At 52.4% G+C, this 23670-nt stretch overlaps 1 protein-coding gene and 1 long non-coding RNA gene across 3 annotated transcripts in view; one reads left to right on the top strand and one right to left on the bottom strand.

The window, feature by feature from the left end:
* ADCY5 (adenylate cyclase 5) overlaps positions 1 to 11910 on the bottom strand; it is a 148394-nt gene extending 136484 nt beyond the window's left edge. Inside the window, exon 1 of the mRNA XM_057697711.1 lies at positions 10753 to 11910. Within this exon, the coding sequence (XP_057553694.1) occupies positions 10753 to 11910 (1158 nt within the window). The remainder of the gene's footprint in view (positions 1 to 10752) is intronic.
* A 6697-nt stretch (positions 11911 to 18607) lies between these two features.
* Positions 18608 to 21329, top strand: LOC130830259 (uncharacterized). Of its 2 annotated transcripts, XR_009047769.1 has the most exons (4): positions 18608 to 19198; positions 19773 to 19869; positions 20264 to 20394; positions 21023 to 21329. It is a non-coding gene; the product is annotated as an uncharacterized LOC130830259 (long non-coding RNA). The 2 variants fall into 2 exon arrangements; XR_009047768.1 differs by lacking the exon at positions 18608 to 19198 and having other exon boundaries at positions 19562 to 19869.
* The last annotated feature ends 2341 nt before the right edge of the window (positions 21330 to 23670 follow it).

The following is a 23670-nucleotide window of genomic DNA, read 5'->3' as shown; positions in this document are numbered from 1 at the left end:
AAAAGTGAAAATTCACTTAGCAAAAGAATGGCACTTGAGCAGGAGTTACATTTCCCTTTAGTTTCCTTGAGAAGAGTGGCAAGGACAGAAGAGGATTTGAAGAAGGATGTTTGGGGTACTTTCCAGGATGTTGATGGCTGTGGGGAGCTGGGCTCTAAAGAGATCCTAGAATAAGTGCTAAACTGCGCCATCTACCAGATGCAACTCTATAGAAAGACCCCGGGTCTGACCTCCGATGTGTCCCTAGCCACCTCCTGCCTTCCCACCCCTGTTCCACATACGCCACCAGAAGCCTGAACACAAGGCACCTCACGCCCAGACCTAAGCTACCTTGGCATCACATCTGACCCCTCTCCTGGGTCTCGGTCCCTCCTCACACATCCAGAAGACCACTCAGGGGCTCTTCACAGGTAAACATTTGATCTCAGGTGCCCCCCAAATGCTTCAGCGCTGCCCCCTTCCACAGCATCACTGCAGGCTCAGGAAATGACAAATTAACACCCATCTGAGCCAGACACCAGGCGGGAAGGAAGTCATCACAAATAAGAAATCACGCGTTCCACAGCCACCCAAGACAACTGCTTGACAGCAGCTGTGCCTTCTACTTTAGGCACCACGGGGTCGACTTAGGGCTGAGTCCAAATGTGAAAAGAGCACTGGATTTGGAGTCAGAGATCTGGAGTTGTATAGCCGCTCCTAAGTTAACTAACTGGCTGTGTGACCTGAATGAGGTCACTCAACCTCTCTGAACCCCTACTTCCTCCTCTCCAACACAATACCAGCAGCAGAGGTCTGCAACTATGAGTACTCTTGCATGCCTCACCTTGTCTGGGCACCCAACAACAGATCAGGGAACTGACTGAGCGAGAGCAAGGCGACTCAGCCAGGATCATACACCCAGGGACTTCTCCTGGGCCCCAGGGCCCCAAAGCCAATGTCTTTGCCTTGTTAACTCACCACCTGCTCAGGGCCGTCAAGAGAAGAAAGCAAGATAACACATGGTAAGATCCTTTGTCATCTATAAAATGCTAATCAAATGCCCAAGTATTTGAGTCTTTTGGCTGATATTTCAGCCACTGTCTAGGGGACAGAAAGTCATACATTTTTAAGAAGCAGAAATTCAAAACAAACAAACAAACTATATACATGTGTATACACATATACACATATATATAAAACAAAAAATACACCTATAGCTTTTAAATTTTCACATCATTCCACTCGTCCAGAAACCACTCTACTGGTGACAAAATATGTTATCATTACAGGCGTGAGGGGCCAGGCAGGACTAGGGTTCTGAGTCTGCCATAGCGCTCTGCACCTGATGCATTTTCACCCCAGTATCGCGGCCACTCCCCTCCCTAGTGTTCAAGTCGAACCCAGATTAGAAGCCCAGCTTCTTCATTCTCAATAAGGGTGGCCCCTAGAAAAAGATTCTGAGACAAGGATTTGAAAGAAGTGGTTTACCTGGTAGGGGACCCCAGAAAACATTAGACAGGGAATGGAGAAATGAGACAAAGAAGGGAGGAAAGAAAAAGAAAGGAAGGAAGGGAGAGAGGGAGGGAGGGAGGGAGGGAGGGAGACAGGGAGGGAAGGAGAAGGGAAAGGGAAGGGAAGGGAAGGGAAGGGAAGGGAAGGGAAGGAAAGGAGGCAAGGGAAGGCAAGGGAAGAAATATTTTCACGCCTCTACCACTGTGGGCAACCAGAGCTGAATCCTTCTGCAGGACTAGGAGCCAACAGAGAAGGCTTGTCTCAAAGTTACACTCCCCCCACACCAGGGTCAAGGGATTTATTCACCAGCACCCAACAGTCATTGGTTGCGAGCTGCTCTGGGGATGGGCACTCCCTCCCAGTACTTCTGACCTGCCCCACAAGCAGGCAGAGAGGCTCGGGGCCAGAGAAAGCCCTCTGGCGCTGACAGCTGGCAGTCTGGCTGGCAAGAGCAGAGAGGTACATGCCCAGGGAATATGGGCAGGCGCTGAACCATCTGCTATGCTCACTCACTGAGTGACCTTGGGGAAGTTACTTACCTTCTCTTATCCCATTTTCTGCAGCCCTGAAATAGGGATAAAAATGTCTTTCTCATAGGGTTGATATTAAGATTAAATGAGGTCATATGTAAGGGATTAGCCCAGTGCCAGGCTTGCAATAAAAACCCAATATATACTCATTGTTTATAATTGATATTCTTTAAGGTCTTCCTCCTTTTGGAGGGTGGGGGTGTGAAGTAAACAAAGAAAATGTGGGGAAGAAGGATGCTCTGAAATGGCCCATCACTATTTCCCGGGGGGGTAGTCATGCCCTCAGTGCAGGGAACCCAGCCCCACCAAAGGTTGTTATACAGAGCCCAACGGGCTCCAATGTCTAATGACAGCAGAAAATCCCTAAAGGAAACTGAAACTAGATAAAGGAGGCATCTCCCTGGTCCCTTCCAGCCCCATCATTTTACTTCATAAAGGATTTTGAATACAGGTGGGGAATGAGACTTTAAAACAGGCAGCCAGCCAATGCAGGCTGAGCAATCTCCTTCTTGAGGGAGCAAAGTCCCCAAACGAGCAAATGCCCCCATCTAGATAATTTTGCCTAGGCCTACCCCAGAGACAGAGGGCTAGACCCTGAGACATTTCAAAGACCGTCCCAGCCACTGAGGCAGCGTGTCCTAAAGAGAGCTCCAACAAACACTAATGCCTCTGTTAAGTTCCTTCAAAAACTGGTTCTGGGGTCGAATATGTTTGATAAAGGCTTCATGCAATAGCCCCCTCTTGGCAAATTCTACCGCATATTAACATATTAAAAGCTTTAAAGTTCTACAGTAAAGAATTCTGTTTAACCCAGTATTTCCTAAATGCATCTGACACAGGACTGAATGTGTGTATGTGAAACATCTATTAACCTCCCTCCAAAGGACAGTCAGCGGGGGCGTCTAGGCCAAAGGCAATGCTGGGTGCTGGGACCCAGGCGGAATCATCTTTGGACCCTCGTGGCCTAGCACAGTACCTGGTACACAGTAGGCATCTAATAAATGGTTGTTTTCTGAATGAATGGGGAGAAGGATGAAAGAATGACTTAATAATGGCTTTCAAATCTGTGAAGGGATATAGTACCGGCAGTGCCAGGCAACAGTTCTCTGTTTCCAAGAAGGCACACGTTTTTCATTGCAGCAGGAGGGATTCTGGAAGCCCTGCGCAGAGTTTAGGATAACAATCCACCAAAATAGGCTTCCGAGCCGAGCTGTAGCGCTTCCTCCTGTGGAGGTGTTGGTCTAGCACGTCGGCACAGCCGGGAGTCTGCGTGCAGCCGTCCACCCACCCCACCACCCGCTCGTTCGCTCATTCAGACCCTGCTGAGCACCTACTATGTGTTGCGCATCAGGGTCCCTCAGGACCCCTTCCAAGAGCCAGGTGGGACTGTGAGGACCTGTGTGACAACCCCCAGGGAGCCCCTAAGGGGAGGGGAGAGGAGGCCACCCAAGCGTGCGGTCAGGAAGCCTCAAGCCCAGGAGCAGTGGCTCACAGCCCTCCTAGAGCAAGAAGCGTGTGTGGCGGGAGGGGGTGGGGGCGGTGTCCGGGCTGACACACGAGGCTGGCCTGAAGAATAAAGCCACTACTGTCTCCCGCTGTTTGTTTGTTTACCCCCCCTCCTTTTCTTGTGACTACGTCCCATTGTTCCCAGAGAGCATCCCTGCCCCCACTTCCAAGCTTTTGCCCTCCCCATACTCACAGCTCCAATCCCCTCTTCCTTTCCTTACATCCTGCTTCTCCCTTCTAATTCCCGACGTCTTGTCTACCCCCTGACCGCCCCACTTTCCACATTCTGTACCATCCGTTCTGGACCTGGGGTACCCTCAGTGTTTTTCACATTCATTTACCAGACAAATGAATGAATAAACTAGGTCTCAAACTAAGGTCCGTCTTTCTACTGACCACCACTACCACCACCAGTGTTGAGCCACAGATGGCTTTGCCTCAAACAAGGGTGGGGGGATGGGAACGTCTGGGAGGCAGGATGAGAGGAGAATATGCATCCAGGTCTGGGCCGTCCTTCCCATGCTGTCTCACCATCACCCTCACCTTCCAGCTCTGCATCCTCCATCAGTGCACTTGCCAGCCCCACCTGAACACCTCCGGATGGGCCTGCAGGTCTGCAGTGACTGAGCGACTCTTAAACAGAGGCTGATCTGGGCATGACGAGAGGACACCCCAACAGACTGCAGCAGGCAGTCGTGCTGTGGCACGACGCGAAGCCACAGAATCTGAGGGTTGGGTGTGACCTGAGCGGTTATCTTAGTCAATGATCCCAGACCTAAGAGTTGGTCAACAAGATCAGCCGGAGAGCTTTGACAACGAGATCCAGGCTGTTGAAAAAAATAGATCCCTTCCTGGGACCCGCCCCAGACCTTTGGAAGCCGAGCCTTTCATTCCCTCAGTAACGAGCTTGGCAGACAGCTGTCCGGTCTTCCCTTGAACACCTCCACTGACACAGCCGGCTGCCCCAGGAGGCATCTGCTTTGATGGCTGCAACCCCAAAGACTAGAAATGTATTTTCTACTGGAGTTGAAATCTGTATACTGTTTCCACCCATCTGCCCCAACTCTGCCCTTGGGAGCAACCAAACACAAACGTAGTCCCTCCTCTAACATCTGACCACAGGGATCCCAGCAATAAACAACACGGCACCCACGTGTCTGCTTTCGTACCTTGCTACTGTCTGCTCTCCCCCCAGCTACATGTCTCCCACCCTTTCAAATGTTTTCTCAAAAGTCAAGGTTTCCAGTCCCCTTACCAATCTGGTACCTTCCTCTGAATTCCAGAATCAAACATAGTATTTCAGATGGGGCCTCAATCTTCCTATGAACCAGATACGCCCATAAGCCTATCCAAGACCCCGCTGGTTTTTCCTAACAGCTGGACCAAAATGCGGGTTCACGTGACGCTCACGGTCCATTAACTGGAAACTCCCAGGTTTTGTTCACAATGTTGTAAAGAGAGATCTTCCCTGTCCTGCATTTGGACGTTGCCTGGAAAAAAGGGGGTGGGAGTTATGTAGGGCTTTCCAATTATGGAATTTTGTGTTTGGGAGAGAAAACCAACACTGATCCTGCCCTCCACTAGACACGGATGAACGAAGGATACACTAAACTGTAACTGATGTAACTACACCGAAAGGACTTATGGGCATCATCACGTCAGAGCTCCCAGGGCACACTGTGTCATTCCCCACACACCTGATGCCCCTGGGAAGTAAACGGCCATGAGCTGGACGCACCACAAGATAAATAAAGTCAATGGAGGTGCCAAGCGGGCAGCTGTGCGCTGGAAGTCACCCAGCAAAAGGCCGGCACAGTCACAGAGAGGCTCCCACCTTGGTCGCCTCCCCCAACACCCACCCCGCCCCTGGCTGGGGCCGAGGTGGGCGTTCCACCTGCACCTCTCGGGAGAAGACTAGGCCGGGCCCAGCAAGGACCACAGCCCTGCTTCTGCCACCAGCTGCACCCTCTGACAGCGTGACCCGTGACCGGGGCCTGTCTGCACAGGAGAGCTTCCATCCATGCCTTTTACACTGATTTTTAAAATTCTTTTGTGAGGCTGGGCAGGTTTCTGTGCTGGGGTTTAATACAGCCTCTGCGTTCTCTTTACAGACAAACATGAGCCCACTGCTCGATGCTGCACAGCACACGGACCTCATGCTCTCCCTCCAGATCAAAACTGAGACTGAATTATTAACAGTCAACACCGCTGCAAGTGCAGCAGCGGACCATTCCGCTCCCCGGCTGCGTCTCTGCCATTCCTGAAGTCCTCCCCATAGGCCCTGAGGCACCCCTGGGACCCACAAGCAACCTCTATCTAGAAGCCCTGCTTGACCGCGCCCCCTCCCCCCCAGAGACTTCTGCTCCCCTCCAAGCACCCCCTTCCCGCTGCACAGAGAAGGAGGCGACGTAACTGAAAACAATCAGCAAACGTATTAGCAAATACAATCAGCATGGAGGCAAGATAAGCAGACCCTCCCCGGCTACACACTCAGAGCCACCCTCCCACCCGAGCCTGCTGCTGCTGCTGGCTTCACTGTGGCCAGATCTCTCCCGTCCAGAAACGTGGGTGATGGCCGAAGTCACTGGCGGCGGGTGGTTCCCGACCCTGTGCTGAAAGGGCGTGTCCTCTTCCACACCACCCCGGCGGGCAGGGTGGCAGCGGCTGGAGAGGCACACGCGGGGCAGCCACGGTGACCCACCGCACAGGCCTCTGGGCCACGTTCCAGAGCGAGGAGGCAGCTCTCGACGGGGCTCACCGGATGGCTGAGTGGGTGAGCAGCTTGGGATTTTGAAAGGGAAGGGTGGGACTCCAAGGAGTCAGGGGACCTGACCACTCAAGTCTGACCCCCAGCCTCATTATGAAAATGGAGCACGTGCATCCAAGGGTATTTCCCTGAGGAGCCAGAGGTCAAGGTGGGAAGGTCGATCAAGGCCCAGAATTAGAAATGCAAACAGCCATAGGAAACCAGCCACCAACCAAGAATAAACAGGACAGAGCTGTGATGATCTCCTTTCAAAGTCAACACAAAGGCTTCCCTGGGCCCAGCCCCATCACCTAGGCCAGCCCACGTGACAGACAGATACACACACACGCACACACACACATGTCCGTATGCACATGCATACACACACACTGGGGCCAGCCCACATGACACATACACACCCACTCATGGACCCAGGACCCTGCCCTCAGCAGCCCCAGACTCCTCAGTACACTCACACATGCTCATGGTCACAGAACATCACCCACACAGCACCCATGCCTTTCTGATCTCTGGAACAACTGGTGACAGTGGTGTGATCCAACAGGCACAAAGGCAGACATGCAGGAAATCACTGAGTTTCTCCAAAAGGGTTAGGGGGAAGAGAGGAAGAAGCTGAAGATAGGCTGGGTAGGGATGGGTCAGCCCACACTGCAAGGGCAACCTCTGACAAGCTCACAGGGACCCACACAGGGTCAGAATCTTCTTTTCAGAAACTGTGTCAGGCGGGTATAATGTGGCTGCAGAATAATAATACCCCACATCTGAACAGGACCCTCTAGTTTTTAAAGAGCTCTTCCATCCATTATCACCTCCTAGAGTAACACTGGACAAGCAGAGACGCTCATCTCCTTGGCCAAATGACTGCCCGCCCCCCATGGGGCCCAAAGATGTTTTCTCTAAAATAATCTCTAATAGCTAAGCATATGTAATAGTTGTGTGAGTGTACTCATTTGTGTGTGAGTATGTGCAGAGGCTTTATGTAGCAGAGTGGGATACAGGCAAACAAAAATGAGGTTGCCATGGCAACAGGCTTCGGCATCATTGCAGCCTATTAACACAAGTGAGGAATGTGTTTGGCAGATGCTTGAGTGTTATTTATGGTATGGGTGTAGCAGAGGGACTTCTAACAGGCAAAGAAGGAGAAAAAAAACAACCTGTGATGCTCCTACTGTACCCTACCGCGGAGACAACAGTGAGACGAGCACAGAAGGCTCAGAAGGCTGCAAATGAGGAGTAAGAGGTGCGGAAGCAGAAAAGCAGGCAGGCAGAGGAGAGAGAGAGCAGAGAGCAACAGGGGACTGCAGGGGGAGGAAAGAGGAAGGAAGTGAGAGAAAAAGAGCAGGGGGAGAGGATGAATACCAGGGGAAGAGCTAGAGCAGGAGGTGTAGCAGAAGGAAGAAACATCATCCCCCAAAAGGGCTGTCCCAGCTTGCCTCTCAGCGCTGTCTCTCAGGAGGCACCCGATAAGATACTCAATGTTTCTCCTCCAAAGTGGAGCACCGTGCAGAGCCCCAAACCAGAAGAGGGGCTGGGGAAGAATAAAATACCCAGATCAGATACTGATGCTGAAGATCTTGGCTGTGGGAACAAGGGGGGCAGGCTCTCAGGAGAAGTGAAAAAATGCCAACAGTTTCCTAAGGGCCTACTCTGCATCCAAGGCACCGTGGAGGGAAATTCCCAAAGCCCCAACATTAGGAACCGCACACTGCTGCCCCATTTCCCTGGATGTGTATTTTCATCAGAGAAAAGAACAAGGCATCTAACACAAGCCATCCTCCAACACCTGTCGCTCTGGGGTACCCTGACGCAGAGAGTAATGCTTGACTGTCCCACTAATATTTCCCACCATCCAATAGGGTTTGCTCAAGAAATACAAAGTTTATATCAGACATAATCACAAAGGCAAATCAAATACAAACCGAAAAAGGTACAGGTTTCTCTCAAGTCAAATACGAGTAGCAAGAATGCTTACATTCTGTTATCACGGAACACTTCTAACAAGCTCTGCTACACTCAGCAGAGCAGGTTGAGAAGTTAAGTGCAAACCCACCCAAAAGCCTATAGACAAGGGAAAGTCTGAAGACCACAATGGGTAAAAGAAGCATGGGGCAGGAGGTGGTGGAGGTGGGGAGAGAAGGTAGAGGGACTGGCCTGGGGAACTAGATGGGGAAGTCAGTCGGCCAACCCAGTTGCTGTAATGGCATCTTCATGCTAAGATGGATACAGAGTACCCCAGGTCCAGCACTCCTGTCCCAGGATCTGACTCCAGTCTCCTCAAATCACACATCCAGGATTTCCTACGGCTGTAATCAGACCCTGAGTCCCAACTCTGGTTCAGTAACTACTCTGAATGATCCTGGAAATCTCTGCTGCTCCATGTGGATGCCATGCCTTTCTTTCCATAGAAAAGCTATATCCACCCAAGCAATCTGCCTCCCATTCAAGCCAGGAACAACCCCCAAAGATATAATACTCATGTGAGAATTTGGGTCCCCAGGTCAAAACATTTGGAGGCTTTATAAGTACTAACAATAGTAGTTAACTTTTTTTTTAACCAGCTCTCAATAGGTTTTTCTCTTAAGTTCAAAGCTGATCTCTAAAGATTTTTTTTCCTTCTGATCCCAGATTAGATAAACTTCAATTGCGCATCAGTAACCCCAACTACTTCACTCACTGGAACACAACCAAACTGTTAAGCAGTTACTAAATCCCTACTAAGTTCCCTCCGCTGTGCTACACAAGGGAGAGAGGGTAGAGAAGGAAAAACACGTACACCGCAGGATTTCTGCATCTAAGGAGCTTACAGTGGATGGGGAGTAAAACCAATGGGCACTGGGGAATAAGTCAGTCCCTCACTCTGTGGCTCTGACTCCACTGCTGGTCATGCAAAAGAGGGACAGGCCGGGCTTCCTAGGTGGCGCAGTGGTTAAGAATCCGCCTGCCAATGTAGAGGTCACGGGTTCGATCCCAGCTCCAGGAAGATCCCACATGCCGCGGAGCAACGAAGCCCGTGTGCCAAAAAAAAAAAGATTGAAAAGAGGGACAGGCCAGTATGGGAATGGAAGGAGGGGCTCCTTGTGGAAGGAGAGGCTTGGCACAGAGGGGTTGGAACTGGAAGGGGCATGATAAGCCTCTCATTTGCTAGGCAAGGAACCTGGGGCACAGGGAGGTTGCAGGTCTCTTCCCTCCCAGTCACAGAGCACCTTGGAGGTGCAGCTAGAGCCCTGCTCCATGAAGCCCACACTGGTGCTATTCCCTGTGGGAGAGGATGATACCCTGGAAGCCAGGGCGCATAGGGGAGTCCCCTGCAAGAAAGATGCAGTACTCAACAGGATTAAAGTCTGAGAAAAGGCACTGCAATGACAATGGAATACAGTGAAGAAGTTCTATAAGAGGATGTAGATGCCTGGAGAAAGGTGGGAGGGGGGGTGCAGTAGTGTCCTCGGTTAAGAGACTAGCCTGCAGCAAGGGCCCACTTGACACTCACAGCCAAATAGGTTGCACGGCAACCAAGTAGGCTCAGCAGGAGCCACTGGAAGAGACCTATGCAGCCACAGACAAGGGGAGAAGGGGTGCATGTCAGAGGAGCCCGTCTCACCCAAGGTCGCCATGGCAAGCACACCTCTCTCCCACAAGTCTTCAGTGGAGTCACCAGTTAATCAGGCAGAAGTTTTATTTCCTCCTGAGCCCACCGTTCAAGGCTCGCCTAACCTGTCCCAAGTGGGTTAAAAAGCCCCCACCACAAGCCAAAACCAGGAGCACCCATGTGATGGGGTCACAACATCCAACACTAGCTTTCTGCTCAGGCCAGGATGGGGACTGTCACCGCACACAAAGTTTCCTTCACACCTTTGCTGAAGGCAGCTTTTTGGCTTGGGGCACTTTTGCAAATGAAACAAACTTGCCAGTCCTCCCTCAAGTTCAGAGATATCTCCAGCTCCCAAACCCCCAGACTCAGACAACTGGTAGGGTTATATCACTTCTCCTCCCTAAGACTGGGCAAGGGGCACCCAGGATCTCCCCTCTCCAACACTCCATTCTGGACATTCGGTTAACAAACCATCAGTAACTCTCAGGAGGGAGAGGCTGCTACAGGGTCCAGTCACTTTTGTCAGGGGCCTTTTATATACAGAGACAGAAGCACAGGAAGAGAAGGGGACCACTCCATAAAATTTTCTCCTCCAACTCTCCTTCCTCATTAGCACCCCTAACAACGGCTAAGGTTTGGTGTGTCTTCTGCCAGCAGGAACATGACGCACAAGAGCACTCTTTTTGTAAAGGAAGATGCTGGAGCTCAGAGGGGGTCCAGGGGCTAGAAGACACCGCACAGCTGGCACAGCCATATCTCTCTGGCTCTTCTCACCCCTTTAAAGGCTGCAGGTGGGTTGCCCCTCTTCGGAGTCAGGCCGAGGCCTGCACACCCCACCACGCAGTCCCTGTGCCCAGGCGGGCCCCTACCTGCTTGAGCAGGAACTGGTCCTGGGCGTTGGTGCGCAGGGCGATGGCCAGGTGGAGGGCGGACAGGAGCACCCCGCTGAGTACCGCGGCCCGCATGCGCACGGGCAGGAGCGTGTAGATGGTGTAGATGAAGAACACAGTCCACCAGATGCCCTCAGAGGCACTGCGCGGCTGGGGCAGCAGCAGGCCCACCACCTGGACGACCAGCACCACGGCGATGAGCGCGTAGCAGGCCAGGCCCATGTGGTCCTGGTGGAAGGCGGCGCGGTTGCACAGCACGGCCATGACGAGGATCACACCCACGGCGGCCGCCAGCACGGCCAGGTGGGGCAGCTGCAGCGGGGGCCGCGCCGCGTGGAAGGCCAGCATGACGAGGCACACGAGCACCAGCACGGCCATGAGCATCGTCAGGCTGCTCTGGTTCAGGCGGAAGAAGTAGCGCTGGTAGAGCCGCTCCAGCTTGTCCGACGGGAACTTCTTTGAGCGAAATATCTGCAGCAGGGCCAGGCAGCAGGCGCCCAGCGACAGCGCCGCGCCGGGCCCCGCGCCCGAGCCCGCCGAGCTGCCGCCACCCCCGGACCGCTCGTCCTCCTCGACGGCGCCGGTGCCGGCCTCCCGCTCGTCGGCCGCGCGGCCCTTGCCCCGCCGCTCCTCCAGGCCCAGCTCCACCGAGCGGGGGCGCACCTCCGTGCCGCCCGCCGCGGCCGCCGCCGCCGCCGCCGAGCCGCCGCCGCCCGCAGGGGGCGCCCGGGTGCTGCCCCCGCCGGCCGCGCCCCGCCGCTGCCTCCGGCCGCCGCGCCCGCAGTCGTCGCCGCCGCGCTCCTGCCAGGCCGACTTGGAGCGGAAGCTGAAGCCGAAGCCCCCGGCCAGCGGGTCGTCGCCGCCCAGCGGGGGCTCATCGTCGTCGCCGCCGCCGCACCAGCGGCCGGCTAGGCGCTGCTGCTGCAGCTGCTGCGGCTGCGGCGGCGGCGGGGTCACCGCCCCCCCGGGCCGCCCGGAGGAGCCGCGGGCCGCAGCCCCGGGGGCGTGGGGGTAGCCGTTGGCGCGGGCGGCGGCCTCGCCCCACGCCGAGCGGTGCTCCGCGCCTCCCCGGGACGCCGGCGCCGCCGCGCTCTGCGCCGCGCAGCCCGGGGGGCTCACGCTTTTGGAGCCGGACATCCCCTCCTCGGCCTCGTCGTCGTCGTCGTCCTCCTCCCCCGGGGGCCGGGCCGGGGGTCTCCAAGGGGAGGGCGGACGGCCGAGCAGGGGGACCAGGCTGGGGTCACACGTCGGGGGCGGCGGCCCGGGGCCCTGGGCAACAGCGGGGCATCTTGGCACCCCCGTCCTGAGCGGAGGAGGAGGGCGGCGGGAGAGCGAGCGCGAGGCAGGCGCAGTCCCGAGGTGAGAAGTGGCCGAGGATCCGCTTCAGGAGCCCCGGGTCCGAGATGGAGTTGGCTCCGCTCCGAGGCGGCGGGGGCCGCGGGCGCTGCTGAGCCGCGCGCAGAGGGACGTCCGGACTCCCGGCTCGCGTCGAGCTCCACAAGGACCTGAGTTGCGGGCGAGGCGGGACGGCGAGGTGTCCTTGCGGGCGGCGCCTCCGCGGGGCTGGCGGTGCCCGGGCGCGGCGCTCGCCGAGTCTGCCTAAGCGGAGCCCAGCGGCGCGCGCGGCGAGGCGGCAGCCGGGGCGGCTCGGCGGGGGTCCCGGCGTGGATGCACAGCGGGCACCCTCTCCTCGCGGCGGACTGGGAGCGACTGGGAGGTGCGGGCGCCAGCCAGCATTATTTTCTTACGAGGGGTGGGGAGGTGGGATGGGGGGGGTGGGGAGGACGGGGGAGGGGGCGGCGGGCGGAGCAACCGCTCCCGAGCCCTGGGGGGAGGGTCCTGGAGCCCGAGGGGGCCGTCGCCCGCATCCCCCACCTCCCGCGGCGGGAGTGGGAGCCTGGCCCCCGCGAACGCCGAGCCCAGCCTTCAGCGCGTCCGCACGGGGGGGGGGGTGGGGGGCGGGGGCGAGGACCGGCTCCCGCAGCGCGGCCCTTCCCCTCTCGCCGCCCCCTTCCCCTAAAACGGAGCGGGGCCGGCCTGGACCCGCCGGCCCAGGAGGGCTGCCGCGCCGGCTCCGCGAGCCCCGGGCTCCTCGCCGCCGGCTGCGGGCCCACCGCGGCCGGGCGCAGAAGGACTAGGCTGAGGGCGGAATCCGGCGCAGCGCCGCCGCCGTTCCGCCCCAACGCAGGCAGGCTTCTCCCAGGCAGCACAGCATCCAGAGATCGAGGGCCGGGGCTCAGAGGCAGCCGGCCGAGAGGGGCCGACCCGAGAGCCGCTGCGCCCCGGGGGCGCTCCGGGAGGGCCCGCGGGAGCCGGGCTCGGGGCGCGCCATGCACGCCTCCGGCCCTGCGCTGCTCCGGCCGCTCGCGCCGCTCCTTCCTGCTCGCCCGCTTGCCGCCGCCGCCGCCGGAGCGCCCTCCGCATCCCCTCCTCCCGCCGCCTCCCCGCCCCCCGCGCCGCTCGGGCCGCGGCTCACAGCCGCGCGCGGCCGCCTCCGCCCGCGGCCTGGCCGCGGCCCCCTCCTCGACGCCCCGCTGGCATCCTCAGGCCCGGCCTCGTGAGTCGCCGGGTACCGTGGGGGCCCCAGCTCCCCTTCCTCACCTAAAATGCTCGCCGCGCCCCCTCCCTCCCTGGCTCCTGGAGCCGCGTCCAACCCGCGGTCCCTTCGCCGGACCTGAGTGGCGTGCGGCGCTCCCCCGCCCCTCTCTTGGGTTCCTGCGCCCCTCGTCCTAGCTCCCCTCTTTTGTATCCCCCTTTAATCCCCATCCCCCCATTCTACCCAACTTCAGCCCCCGCGCTGCGCCCCCCTTCCCCGGCCCGGCTCGATTGGCCGCTTCCTGAGCTGTCAGACTTGAGTCCGACGCTCTCATTGGGCGATTCTCCGGCCGTGCGGCTGTGCCAAAGGAGGGCGCACCGGGCTGGGGGCGCCCAGGCAGCCACTGCCGCAGGGAGCCGAAGCCCGGAGTCCCCGGAGGGCCGGAGGGGCCCAAGAGCCAGACCCGGAAATGGACGGGGGAGATGGAGAGACAGAAGATCTCTGAGGCGCAAGAAGACAGTGACACGAAAGATGGAGATGCAGTGGGTGAGGCCGATGCAGCCAGGGCGGGGCGGACAGGAGCGCTTCGGTGGATAGTTACCGAGGGGGAACCCAGCGGACGGCATTACGAAAACCTGGAGTTTGTGAAGAGCTCTTTGCCCGTTCACACGTTGTTGTTGTTGTTGTTATTGAAATCTCATTTGATTCCCCTTAATAACCGTGGGTTGTGATAGGGGACAGTCCTGTGATTATTTTCAGTTTATAAATCCGGAAACTATGGCTTCAGAGCTTCATTAACTTGCCATGGGCCACACAGGTCTCCTGACTTGCAACGGAAAGATCTTTCGTCAGCGCCAGGCTGGCTCCCTACCTAGCAAGGTGTTAGCCGGAAGGATGCATACCAGGGCAGGGTGGAGAGCCCCTGCTGGAGGGGCACGGGGGAGCGGGCAGAGAAGACCCAGATACTCCTGCACAGCGCCAGCGGCGAAGAGGCAGGAGTGGAGAGGACTATACTTCAGGTCAAAGAGGACCTAGGTCTGTGGGGTAATGTGCCTACCCAATTCCCCTTGCCCCTAAGCTATCCTGCTGGGAGTTCCCGCAGTCTAAACACTGGGATGGGTGGGGACATGTCACTCCTACTCCGGCGAGGGAGAAACAACCTTCCCTTTACTCTTCCTCCAGCTCTCTCTGCAGAGCTTCTGAGAAAGCGGCTAGAGGTCTGGGTGAGCTTCTCTTTCTTTTTCTGTTGGTCATCTCTTTGCAAATTGGAAGATAAACCTTGTCAGAGTCAGAAATTGGGAGGAGAAACATTCCAAGAGATCTGAATAAACTAACCCTAGAGTATTCCAGCCTTTGAGTAGTCAATCCATGATTAGCAAAGTCATAAGAAGCACCATGAAATTAGTCAACAAACATTCATAGAGCATCCCCTATGTGCAAAGCACTGTGCTAGATGCCACGAGGATAGGGAGGTGACCCAACTCTGGTTACAGTCAGGGAAGGAGAGGAGCTAGCCACTGACTCCAGTTCAGAGCACAATTCAGTCAGTGTTCAATCGAGGTCCAAAGAGAGCGTCTGGGGGGTTTGGAGACAGGAGGCATTAATTCCCACTGTAAGGGCCAAAAAGACTCTAGAGGTTGAATCTGGGCCAGCAAAGAAGGAGGAGTCAGAAGAAAAGGAGGATGGACTGATATTTATTAAGCAACAATATGTCTGTGCATCTTATTGTCATATAACCGTTTGAGAAAGGTGTTGTTCTCCCCACTATAAAGATGAGAAAACCAAGACTTGCGCAGGGTCCACAGTTTGTAGCAGAATGGAACCTAAGTTCAGTCTGCTCCTTGTATTCTACCACACAGCCATGTAGCAAATATGATACGAGAGGAATACCCAGATAGGCAACTGCGTGGACAGAAGCTAGATGGCCTGAGGTATCAAGGTGATTGGGTTTCATCCTTGATCCCCTTCTCATTCCCTGAGCTCTCCCTAGGTCATTCCTTTCCATTTTATTCAAGAATTTAAAATAACCATCCTCTTATAACAAAAACTATGTATGATCAAATGTGGAAAAATCAGAAAAAAGAAAGACAAAAGAAAACATTCATAATTACAGCAGCTGGAAAGAACCATTAACATCTTAATTTTTTTCTTGACCAAAAATGGGACTTTTACCCTACAAAGAGTTTTAGAATCTGCTTTTTTTTCTACTTAGCAAAATATTGTGGGTTTTTTTTTATGCCAATAAGCATCTGTCTACAATATCCATTTTATTGTCTGAACAGAATTCCATTGCATGAATATAGCATAATTTATTTTAGTCCCCTACCATTGGACATTTTTCACTGTCATAGCAGTTTATAAAAAGTTTCCACTCTTTTACTGTTATAAACAATGAGCATTTTTGTAGATAAATCTTCACACATCTTTAATTGTATCCTTAGGAGAAATTCCTACAAGTACAATTGCTGGGCAAAGGATAAACATTTTTTCGCTAAGGTATTTCTGAAGTCTGAATCTTCAGCCCTTGCCTCCCTTCCCGGTTCCAAGCCTACCCCCCGTCCACTGGAGAGCTCCCCATGGATGTTCCTTGGTATCCACCACCACCTCAGTTTCAGTTTGTCTAAAACTAAGGTCACCTCCCAAAAAGCTTGCTCCTCCCTCTGTTTTCTCTCCACTGGTGGAATTACCATCGCCCGACTCCCAGCTTGTAGAGTGGTGAGGCCTCCTATCCCAGTTCCCAGAGTCCAGCCACCATGCCCTTATCCCTTCACATCTCTCACTTCTTCCACATTCTCTGCCTCCACCTTTGCCCAAATCCTCCCTCCTTGTTGCCTGGACAATTACCAACTCTCTCTCCTTCCCCTCCAATCTGTCCTCCACTTTGTCCCCATCTGATCATGCATGTCTCACCCCCGCTGAAAACCGTCCAAAAAACTGCCTCTTCCTACCAGCAGCTTTCACTATCCACCACTTCCCCACATTGTCCCCCCACCCTAAAAGGCTCTTTAAATCTCTGCAGAGTTCACCCTTTTCACATACACCCCCAGCACAAACCAAATTAATAGCACCTCTGTGATGCCTCTCTAATGCCTCTTCCTTCCCCCACCCCCACCATCCCAGGCTGCTAGGCACTCCTTCCTCCTCAGCTCCCAGCACACCTTACTTTTTTCTCTATTATAGCACTTGTCACATTGTATTATCTTGACTTGTTTTCGGAACTTTCTCCACAGTCTGCTGAACTCCTTGAGGGCAAAATTGGTATCTTACTCCTTCTTGTTCCCCCTACCTGGCACCCAACAAACAGCTGAGGAAGTACCCCTCAGCTGTTTGTTGGATAAACACATGGTACACCTAGGGAATGGTGATGCGAATGGAGGGGGGGCTGGGGGGGCGGGGGGGCGGGGACTGCCTGGCAACCATGGGTGAAGATGGAAAGGTGGGCTGGACTCTTTAACACTATGTGGAGGAGGATGGCCTTCAGTTTAAAGACAATGAAGAGTCCCTGAATTGGGGGGACAGGGGTGTCCTGGGCCATTATGTTTTGGGGAGGCAAACTCTGGCAATGTTGTAACTAGATTGGAAAAGCAAGATCCAAGAGCAAAGGGGGCTAGTCAGGAAGCTACAGCAGAGCAGATGTAGGTGGAGCCCAGAAGCGACACAGTGATGGGAATGATGCCATCGGCTGGAGGACACCTGTGAAGGGCTGACGAGGAAACCCAGGGGTCAACCCCTGTGTAGAGAAGAAGTCTGAAAGTTCAGATGAAAACCAAAAGGGGGCGGGGTGGGGGGTGGTTATCACAGGAACAAAAGGCAGAGGTTTTGAAGAGCAGCTCCAGGATGTGCACCTGGCTGTTGTCATCAGATAGGGGCTGACCCAAGGACCACTTCGGGCCTCTCTCTGAAGTGAGTACTTGCTTTGCAGAGGCACCCCGGGGCACAGCAGGCCCTTTGGAAGATCTGCAGACCCCCACACCCTCCAGCCATCTTCCTCTTGTACCCCAGTTACCCTTCAGGGCTTCATTCTTCATTTCCCCCAGGCTTCTTTTTGGAAGAATAGTTCTATTTTGGAAATTAGAATATCAGTGTTTTACAATGTTTAGAAATATTTGTAGAAGTGGGTCTCAGCAATGCTCTCGTACCTAAACATACCTTCCCCACAGTGCTTAGAATCCCACCATCAGCTAGTCACGCTTTGGGGTGACAATCGTCCCCTTAAAATGAATGCAGAAAACCTAGGGACAGAACGTTTATTCGCGTTTGCTTAGGCCTGGAGAGGAGGACGAATGGGAAGTGATGGCTAATGAGTACAAGATCTCTTTGGGAGGGGTCATGAAAATGTTCTAAAATTAGATTATGGTGATGATTGCACAACTCGAGAAATATACTAAAAACCATTGAATCGCACTTGAACCCAACCAGGTGAACTTTATGGTAGATAAATTACATTTCAAGAAAGTGGTTGAAAAACTGAGTGCAGATCCCACTGGGAGACTGAAGGACTTACGCCAGGACTGCCAGTCATTATTAAGTTAGTGTGGGTGAGTTTAATCGGCAGGCTTCCCCTCTAAACAAGTTTCTCTCACTGAGAGAAAGGATGCTTGCTCTTTAGGAGTACGGATGAGTTAGGGAAAGGAAAGAAAGAAGACTTGGGACCACTAAAAAGTTCCCAAAGCAAATGGAACCAGAAAAGGGCACGGGTGCCCGGGAGCAGAAAGGAGGAGGGCAGAAGTGACCGCCAGTTAGCAGTTGGAGATTAGAAATGAACTTTGCCTACTGCCTGGGAGAGCCCTGCCCTGTAATGAGTTCTTCACAATGAATTAAAGAACTCTAAGAACCCTAGGCTCTCTCAAGGGTGAAAGAATCTTAAAGATCATCTAATTCCCCAAAGGTGTGTCAGCCTCCCCTGGCTATTTGCATTTTGCGAGCAGGCCTCAAACTAGATGACCTACCTTTCCTTTGAAGAACGAATTTACTATCCCCAAGTCAGAGAGTAGCTAACAGGATGGAACATCGTGTGTCTTGAGGGTAGGTCGTCTAGGGAGGCTGGGGGCCCAGTGTTTTAGCCATTGGGCACAGATGGCTGAGGTCCCTGGGAGCCAAACTCCACCCCAGCCTGTGCCCCACCAGGAACTCTGAGAAGGAACCAAGGACATCAGCCTTCTTACTCTTGGCCTCTGGCTTCCTTGGCTTGGAAATCAAGGATGATAAAAAGTTTGCAATTGGCCATAGGGAACTGGGGCCCTAGATTTTTCCAGACTCTACACTCACCTCCAGACCTCTGGGCCTCAGGGAACAGGAAATATTCAAAGAGCTCAGATTGTAGCTGAGGTGGAAATGGCTGATAATAGCTCAATCTGCCACTCTCCCAGGTGTTGACATTTGCATTTTAATGGAGGCGGTTACTGCCTTCAGCTGAAAGAGTGACTAATATGTTCTTTCAGTTGCTGCTGGAGGTAATGGGAGACCCTTTGTGGCCCAGGGCCTTTTAATGCCCTCTAGTCACAATACTCGATCACTCCTGATCAGCAGCTGCCAACCCATTGGATTCTAATGTCCACATTCCACGCTTCATCTTTGTTCTTGATTTTGGTTTCTTGCACTTTCTCCTGAATCCTTTTCTCCTGGAAGTATGGGAACATCCCCATGAGTCACTTCTTTCAGCACGTAAACTAATCACCCTTCTCAAGGAGAAAACCATGCTGGACACAGTTGAATGGGGGGAGCCCGAGAAGTCTGCCAGCAAGAAGACAGCCCCAAGAAGTCAGAGGTGAGGAAATCATAGGAAGAGCTGGAGAACAGCACAGTGCCAGCAGAGATGGGCCGTGCGGCTTACGCCAAGCACTTCTTGGATGAACAAGAAGCTGAGAACTAATAGGAGAAAGTATTCAGGTAGGCTGGGGAAGCAAGAGGCTTCTGAGAGAGGTGAGAAGGGGACAAAAGTATGTGTGGGAGTTGGATATACAACAACTGCACGGAGTTTTGAGGATTCAAAACATTCCTCTCGTCATAGAAGATTGTATTGTATGATCCTATTTATATGAAATGTCCAGAAGAGGCAAATCTACAGAAACAGAAAAGAGATCAGTGGTTGCCTAGAGCTTGGGGGGAATGGGTGGGGTAGATGGGGGTTAACTGCTAATGAGTGCAGTGGGGTGGTGAAAGCTGTTCTAAGATTGTGGTGATGGTTCCACAACTCCGTATATGCTAAAAAAGAAAAATAGAATTTCATACTTTAAATGGATGAACTTTACGGAATGTAAATTATATCTTAATAAAACTGTTTAAAAATGGGGAAAAAGTGGAATCCAAAAAGACCATTCCTTCGGTAATCCTGCTTCTGTTATAGAAGGAATACCCTAGTTTTAAGTTCCTAGTCTTTTCCCGTATGAAGATTTGTTTTTTTGTTTGTTTTTTGTTTTGTTTTGTTTTTTTTGGCTGTGCTGCATGGCTTGTGGGATTTTAGTTCCCTGACCAGGGATTAAACCCTGGCCCTCGGCTGTGAGAGCGTGGAGTCTTAACCACGGGACCACCAGGGAATTCCCCAAAGGCTCATTCTTAAGGTAAAAAGTTTTCGAGGACCTCAGTGTAGTGTATGTACCTTTAGTTAAGAAAATACATAATAGTAAAGAGCTATTATAAGTGTATTAATTGATTTTCATTTAGAAAATGAATTAATACTTTACTAATCCCAGTATTTATATATGCTACAAAAGTGGTTCAGTATTTGTAGGGGAGCATTTTATTACGCCTACAGACAAGGCTTAGTAGCCCTTTCTCAGAATCTCCTTGGTCCTTTAGGGTCCTCAACCCCCAGTTTTAGAATCCTGGTCCATGCTCTACCAAGGTGTGTCTGACTCAGCTTCCCTGTCAGGCAGATGCGATGGGTGGGGATCCATTCGCAGAAAATGTGGTACAACCTCCATCCCGTTATGTCTCTGCCTCTTCAATTGCTAGGGCAAAATGGCAGCCTCTCTCCTCCCAAACCAATGAGCTCTGCTGAGAGCAGATCCAGCACAGAAGGCAGCCAGAGCCATGCCGATTGGCAGACACTTGTCTTCAGCAAATGTAATTAAAGGCAGCAGCAAGTAAGTGCCTATTAATTTTTCATTAGAAAAGTCAAAGGGAACCTTCTTGGAAAGCGGCATCATTGAACTTCCACCTTGGTGATAAAGTCAGACTTTCCCCCACTGTGTGTACTTCTCCCACGAGTACACACACCCACTCACACACACAAACACACACACAAAATGAGTCCACAACCTCTTTATTGAGTGTGGGAGAGAGAGAGTCAGAGACCATCACCCGTATACCCTTCAGAGGTTATTTCATCCCAACCCCTTTCTCGTTACCCCAGTGTCTATCTGAATATGTAATTGCCTATGTATATAGACCTTATACAATATACTGATCTCTCCCCAGACTGTGTTTACATACCATTTGTGTAGTTTGAACCAGATCTCAGATGCCCTCGGGGAGACAACTATTCAAAGCTGTCTATGATGAATCCTTTCACAAAGAAAACACAGTGCCTGCACTCTAACCTGTTTGTTTTATAAGCCAAGGGCGATAAACTGTGAGTCAAGGAGAGGGGACTGGGGACTGGGGCCCAGTCTGGCCCTGTCAGCTGTCCCCCTGTTGGTAGGCAGAGCCTATTCAACTGGCTTTAGGCATCAGTTACTCATCTGCTTTTCCTCCTTGTGCTTCCTTCCTAAGGCATCCGCCTGATGAGAAAGCAGTCTTTCCACTGAACAGAGAGGAATGAGGGAAGAGCGCTAAACTTGGGATCAGAATACCCGGAGGCTCTTCTCCAGCTCTACCGCTTTCCAGCTGTGGGATGTCCGACAAGTCACGCGTCACCTCTCTGAACTGCAGTCCCCAGCAGGGCACCCGCTCTCCTACCCTTGATGATTTTCTGTGAGGATCTGGACAATGATGTGAAATTCCTCTTCAAATTATTCACCCTTATGTAAAGTGCGAATCACTCTTAATAATGGGGAATTAATAAACTCATTCTTAATCAACCCGAAGACTCACTTGAGAGGTTAGCATGGAATGTGGTACATCTCTGGCTCTCGCATACATTTGTAGATGACTGTGATAAATATTTGTATGTCTGTGCTGCGTGTGTACTGGCTCGTCTAGTAGTCTGGGAGAGCTGCTCTTTCATCTCTGCTGTGTTCAAAGCAGGGCCCCCAGGGCCATGCAGATGAGGTCTCTGTTCTCAGAGACCTTCCCTCTTTCAGGATTCTGACAGACTGCAGCCCGTCTGCCGTGCAGACTGGAGAGCTGCGCCCTCCTGCAGGCGTGGGTGGTGATTAGAGTGGCCTGTGAGGAGCTTGAGTGGTGCTGAGTGTTGTGTCTCTTCTCACTGGCCACTCTGCTTGGCCTCGGAGTGGTTTTGTCCAGTCCCTGTATCACTGACTGTGAATCTGTGATTGGGGATGGCAAGCCAAGCCGTGTTAGCGACCGTGCTGGGGCTGGCTGACCTTCCCCAAGCCAGGATAATCTCTTTCCCTGGCAACAGGCAGAGGCACCAAGGGACAGTGACAGATTGTGAAATCCTGTGGCTGGGCTTTCTAGAATTACTTAAAAAGAGAAAATTGTAACAATACCTTACATTTGTATAGTGCTTTTAAAAAGAAAGAAAACAGTTTTTAAAAGCTATTCAAGGAGAAGGCAGCTTTGGAATTGTCTGGTGGAGAGCGAACCAGATGGGTAAGAAATGTATTGTCTTATTCTTATCGACTGAGTAACATGAGAGTGTTAGGAGAAATCTCTCCCCACTCCCCCCCTCCCCCTCTGCCCCCCCACACAGGTAGGGATGCGGAGGAAGAGAGAAGCAGAGTGACTTGATTAATATTACATAGCACTGGGGGCAGAATTTGACCCAACCTTCTTGACTTCTGTTGTCAACCCAAGCAGGCAGAGGATGAAGAAGCTGAATGACCTAACAGCTTGTTACGTCCACCTGAGATTCTGGCATGTAGACAGCCCTCCCTGAGTCAGACTTTGTACTTGGTCCTCTGGGGCATACAAGTTAATGTGCTTCATTTCTTGTAGGTCTGAAAGCAATGAAGAAACGTAGGGTTGGCACATGAGAAAAATTGCCATCCCCTTGCAAAGTATCTACTAAGGATCTTTAATCCAGGCAGGAGCAGACTCAACAGACAGGGATGCACAGGGCTGCTTGTGTTGCCTGGGGACTTTCAGTGCTGTGTGCATATTTAAAGAAGGCATCCGCACATGCTGGCCACTGGACCAAACGTGGCCACTGCCTGTTCTTAGACATAAAGTTTTGCTGACACACAGCCACACATTTATTTTTGTCTCAGCCTGCGTTGCACTACATGCAGAGCGGAGGAGCTATGACAGAGACTGGGTGGCCCACGAAGCCTAGAATCTTTGCTACCTGATCTTTAAGAAGGAGTTGCCCACCTGTGCCTCACACCATACACACACAAATTAACTCGAAATTTATAATACACTTCAATGTAAAACTTAAAACTGTAAGACGAATACACTGGAGAAAATCTTTGTGACTTTGGGTTACAAAGGTTTCCTTACCACAACACCAATTTTTCAAATTATTTGAGAACATTTTTGGTAAATTGGACTTAGCCAAAATTAAGAACTCTTCAAAAGACATTGTTAAATGAATGAAAAGACAAGTCCCAGACTGGGAGAAATTATTCGTAGATAAGCATATCTGATAAAGGATGTGTAGGCAGCATCTCAAAAGAACTCTAAACTTGATAATGAGGAAAGATCCCAATAAAAATGGGCAAAAGATCAGAACAGACACTTCACCAAAAATGGGTGGAAACAGACAGATAACACGTAAGGACATGAAAAGATGCTCAGCATCACAAGTCATCAGGGAAAAGCAAGTTAAGAATCACAGTGGGATACCCCCACAACCATTAGGATGGCTGAAACTACAGTGACCATACCAAGAGTTGGACAGGATGTGGAGCAGCTGGAACTCCCATGCGCTGCTGGTGGAAATGTAAAACGGTACAACCCCTGTCAAATAGCGTGGCAGGTTTTTTTTTTTAAAGTTAAGCATTCACATACCATACAATCCCTCAATTTCACTCCTAGGTATTTCCCCAAGAAAAAGCAAAGCCTGTAAGCATATGTCCATACAAAGACCTGTATGCTAATATTCATAGCAACTTTGTTCATAACTAAAAACAACCCAAATATCCATTAACAAGTGGCTGGATAAACACATTTGGTATATCCATGTAATGAAATACTACGCAGCAATGAAAAGGGATGAACTATGGATATATTCAACATGAATAAACCTCAAAATGATCATAATAATTATCGTAACTGGAAGAAGCCACACAAAAGGA

Source organism: Hippopotamus amphibius, chromosome 10, assembly GCF_030028045.1.
Source record: "Hippopotamus amphibius kiboko isolate mHipAmp2 chromosome 10, mHipAmp2.hap2, whole genome shotgun sequence".
Lineage (NCBI taxonomy): Eukaryota > Metazoa > Chordata > Mammalia > Artiodactyla > Hippopotamidae > Hippopotamus > Hippopotamus amphibius.
This window is presented reverse-complemented; position numbering and strand designations above follow the sequence as displayed.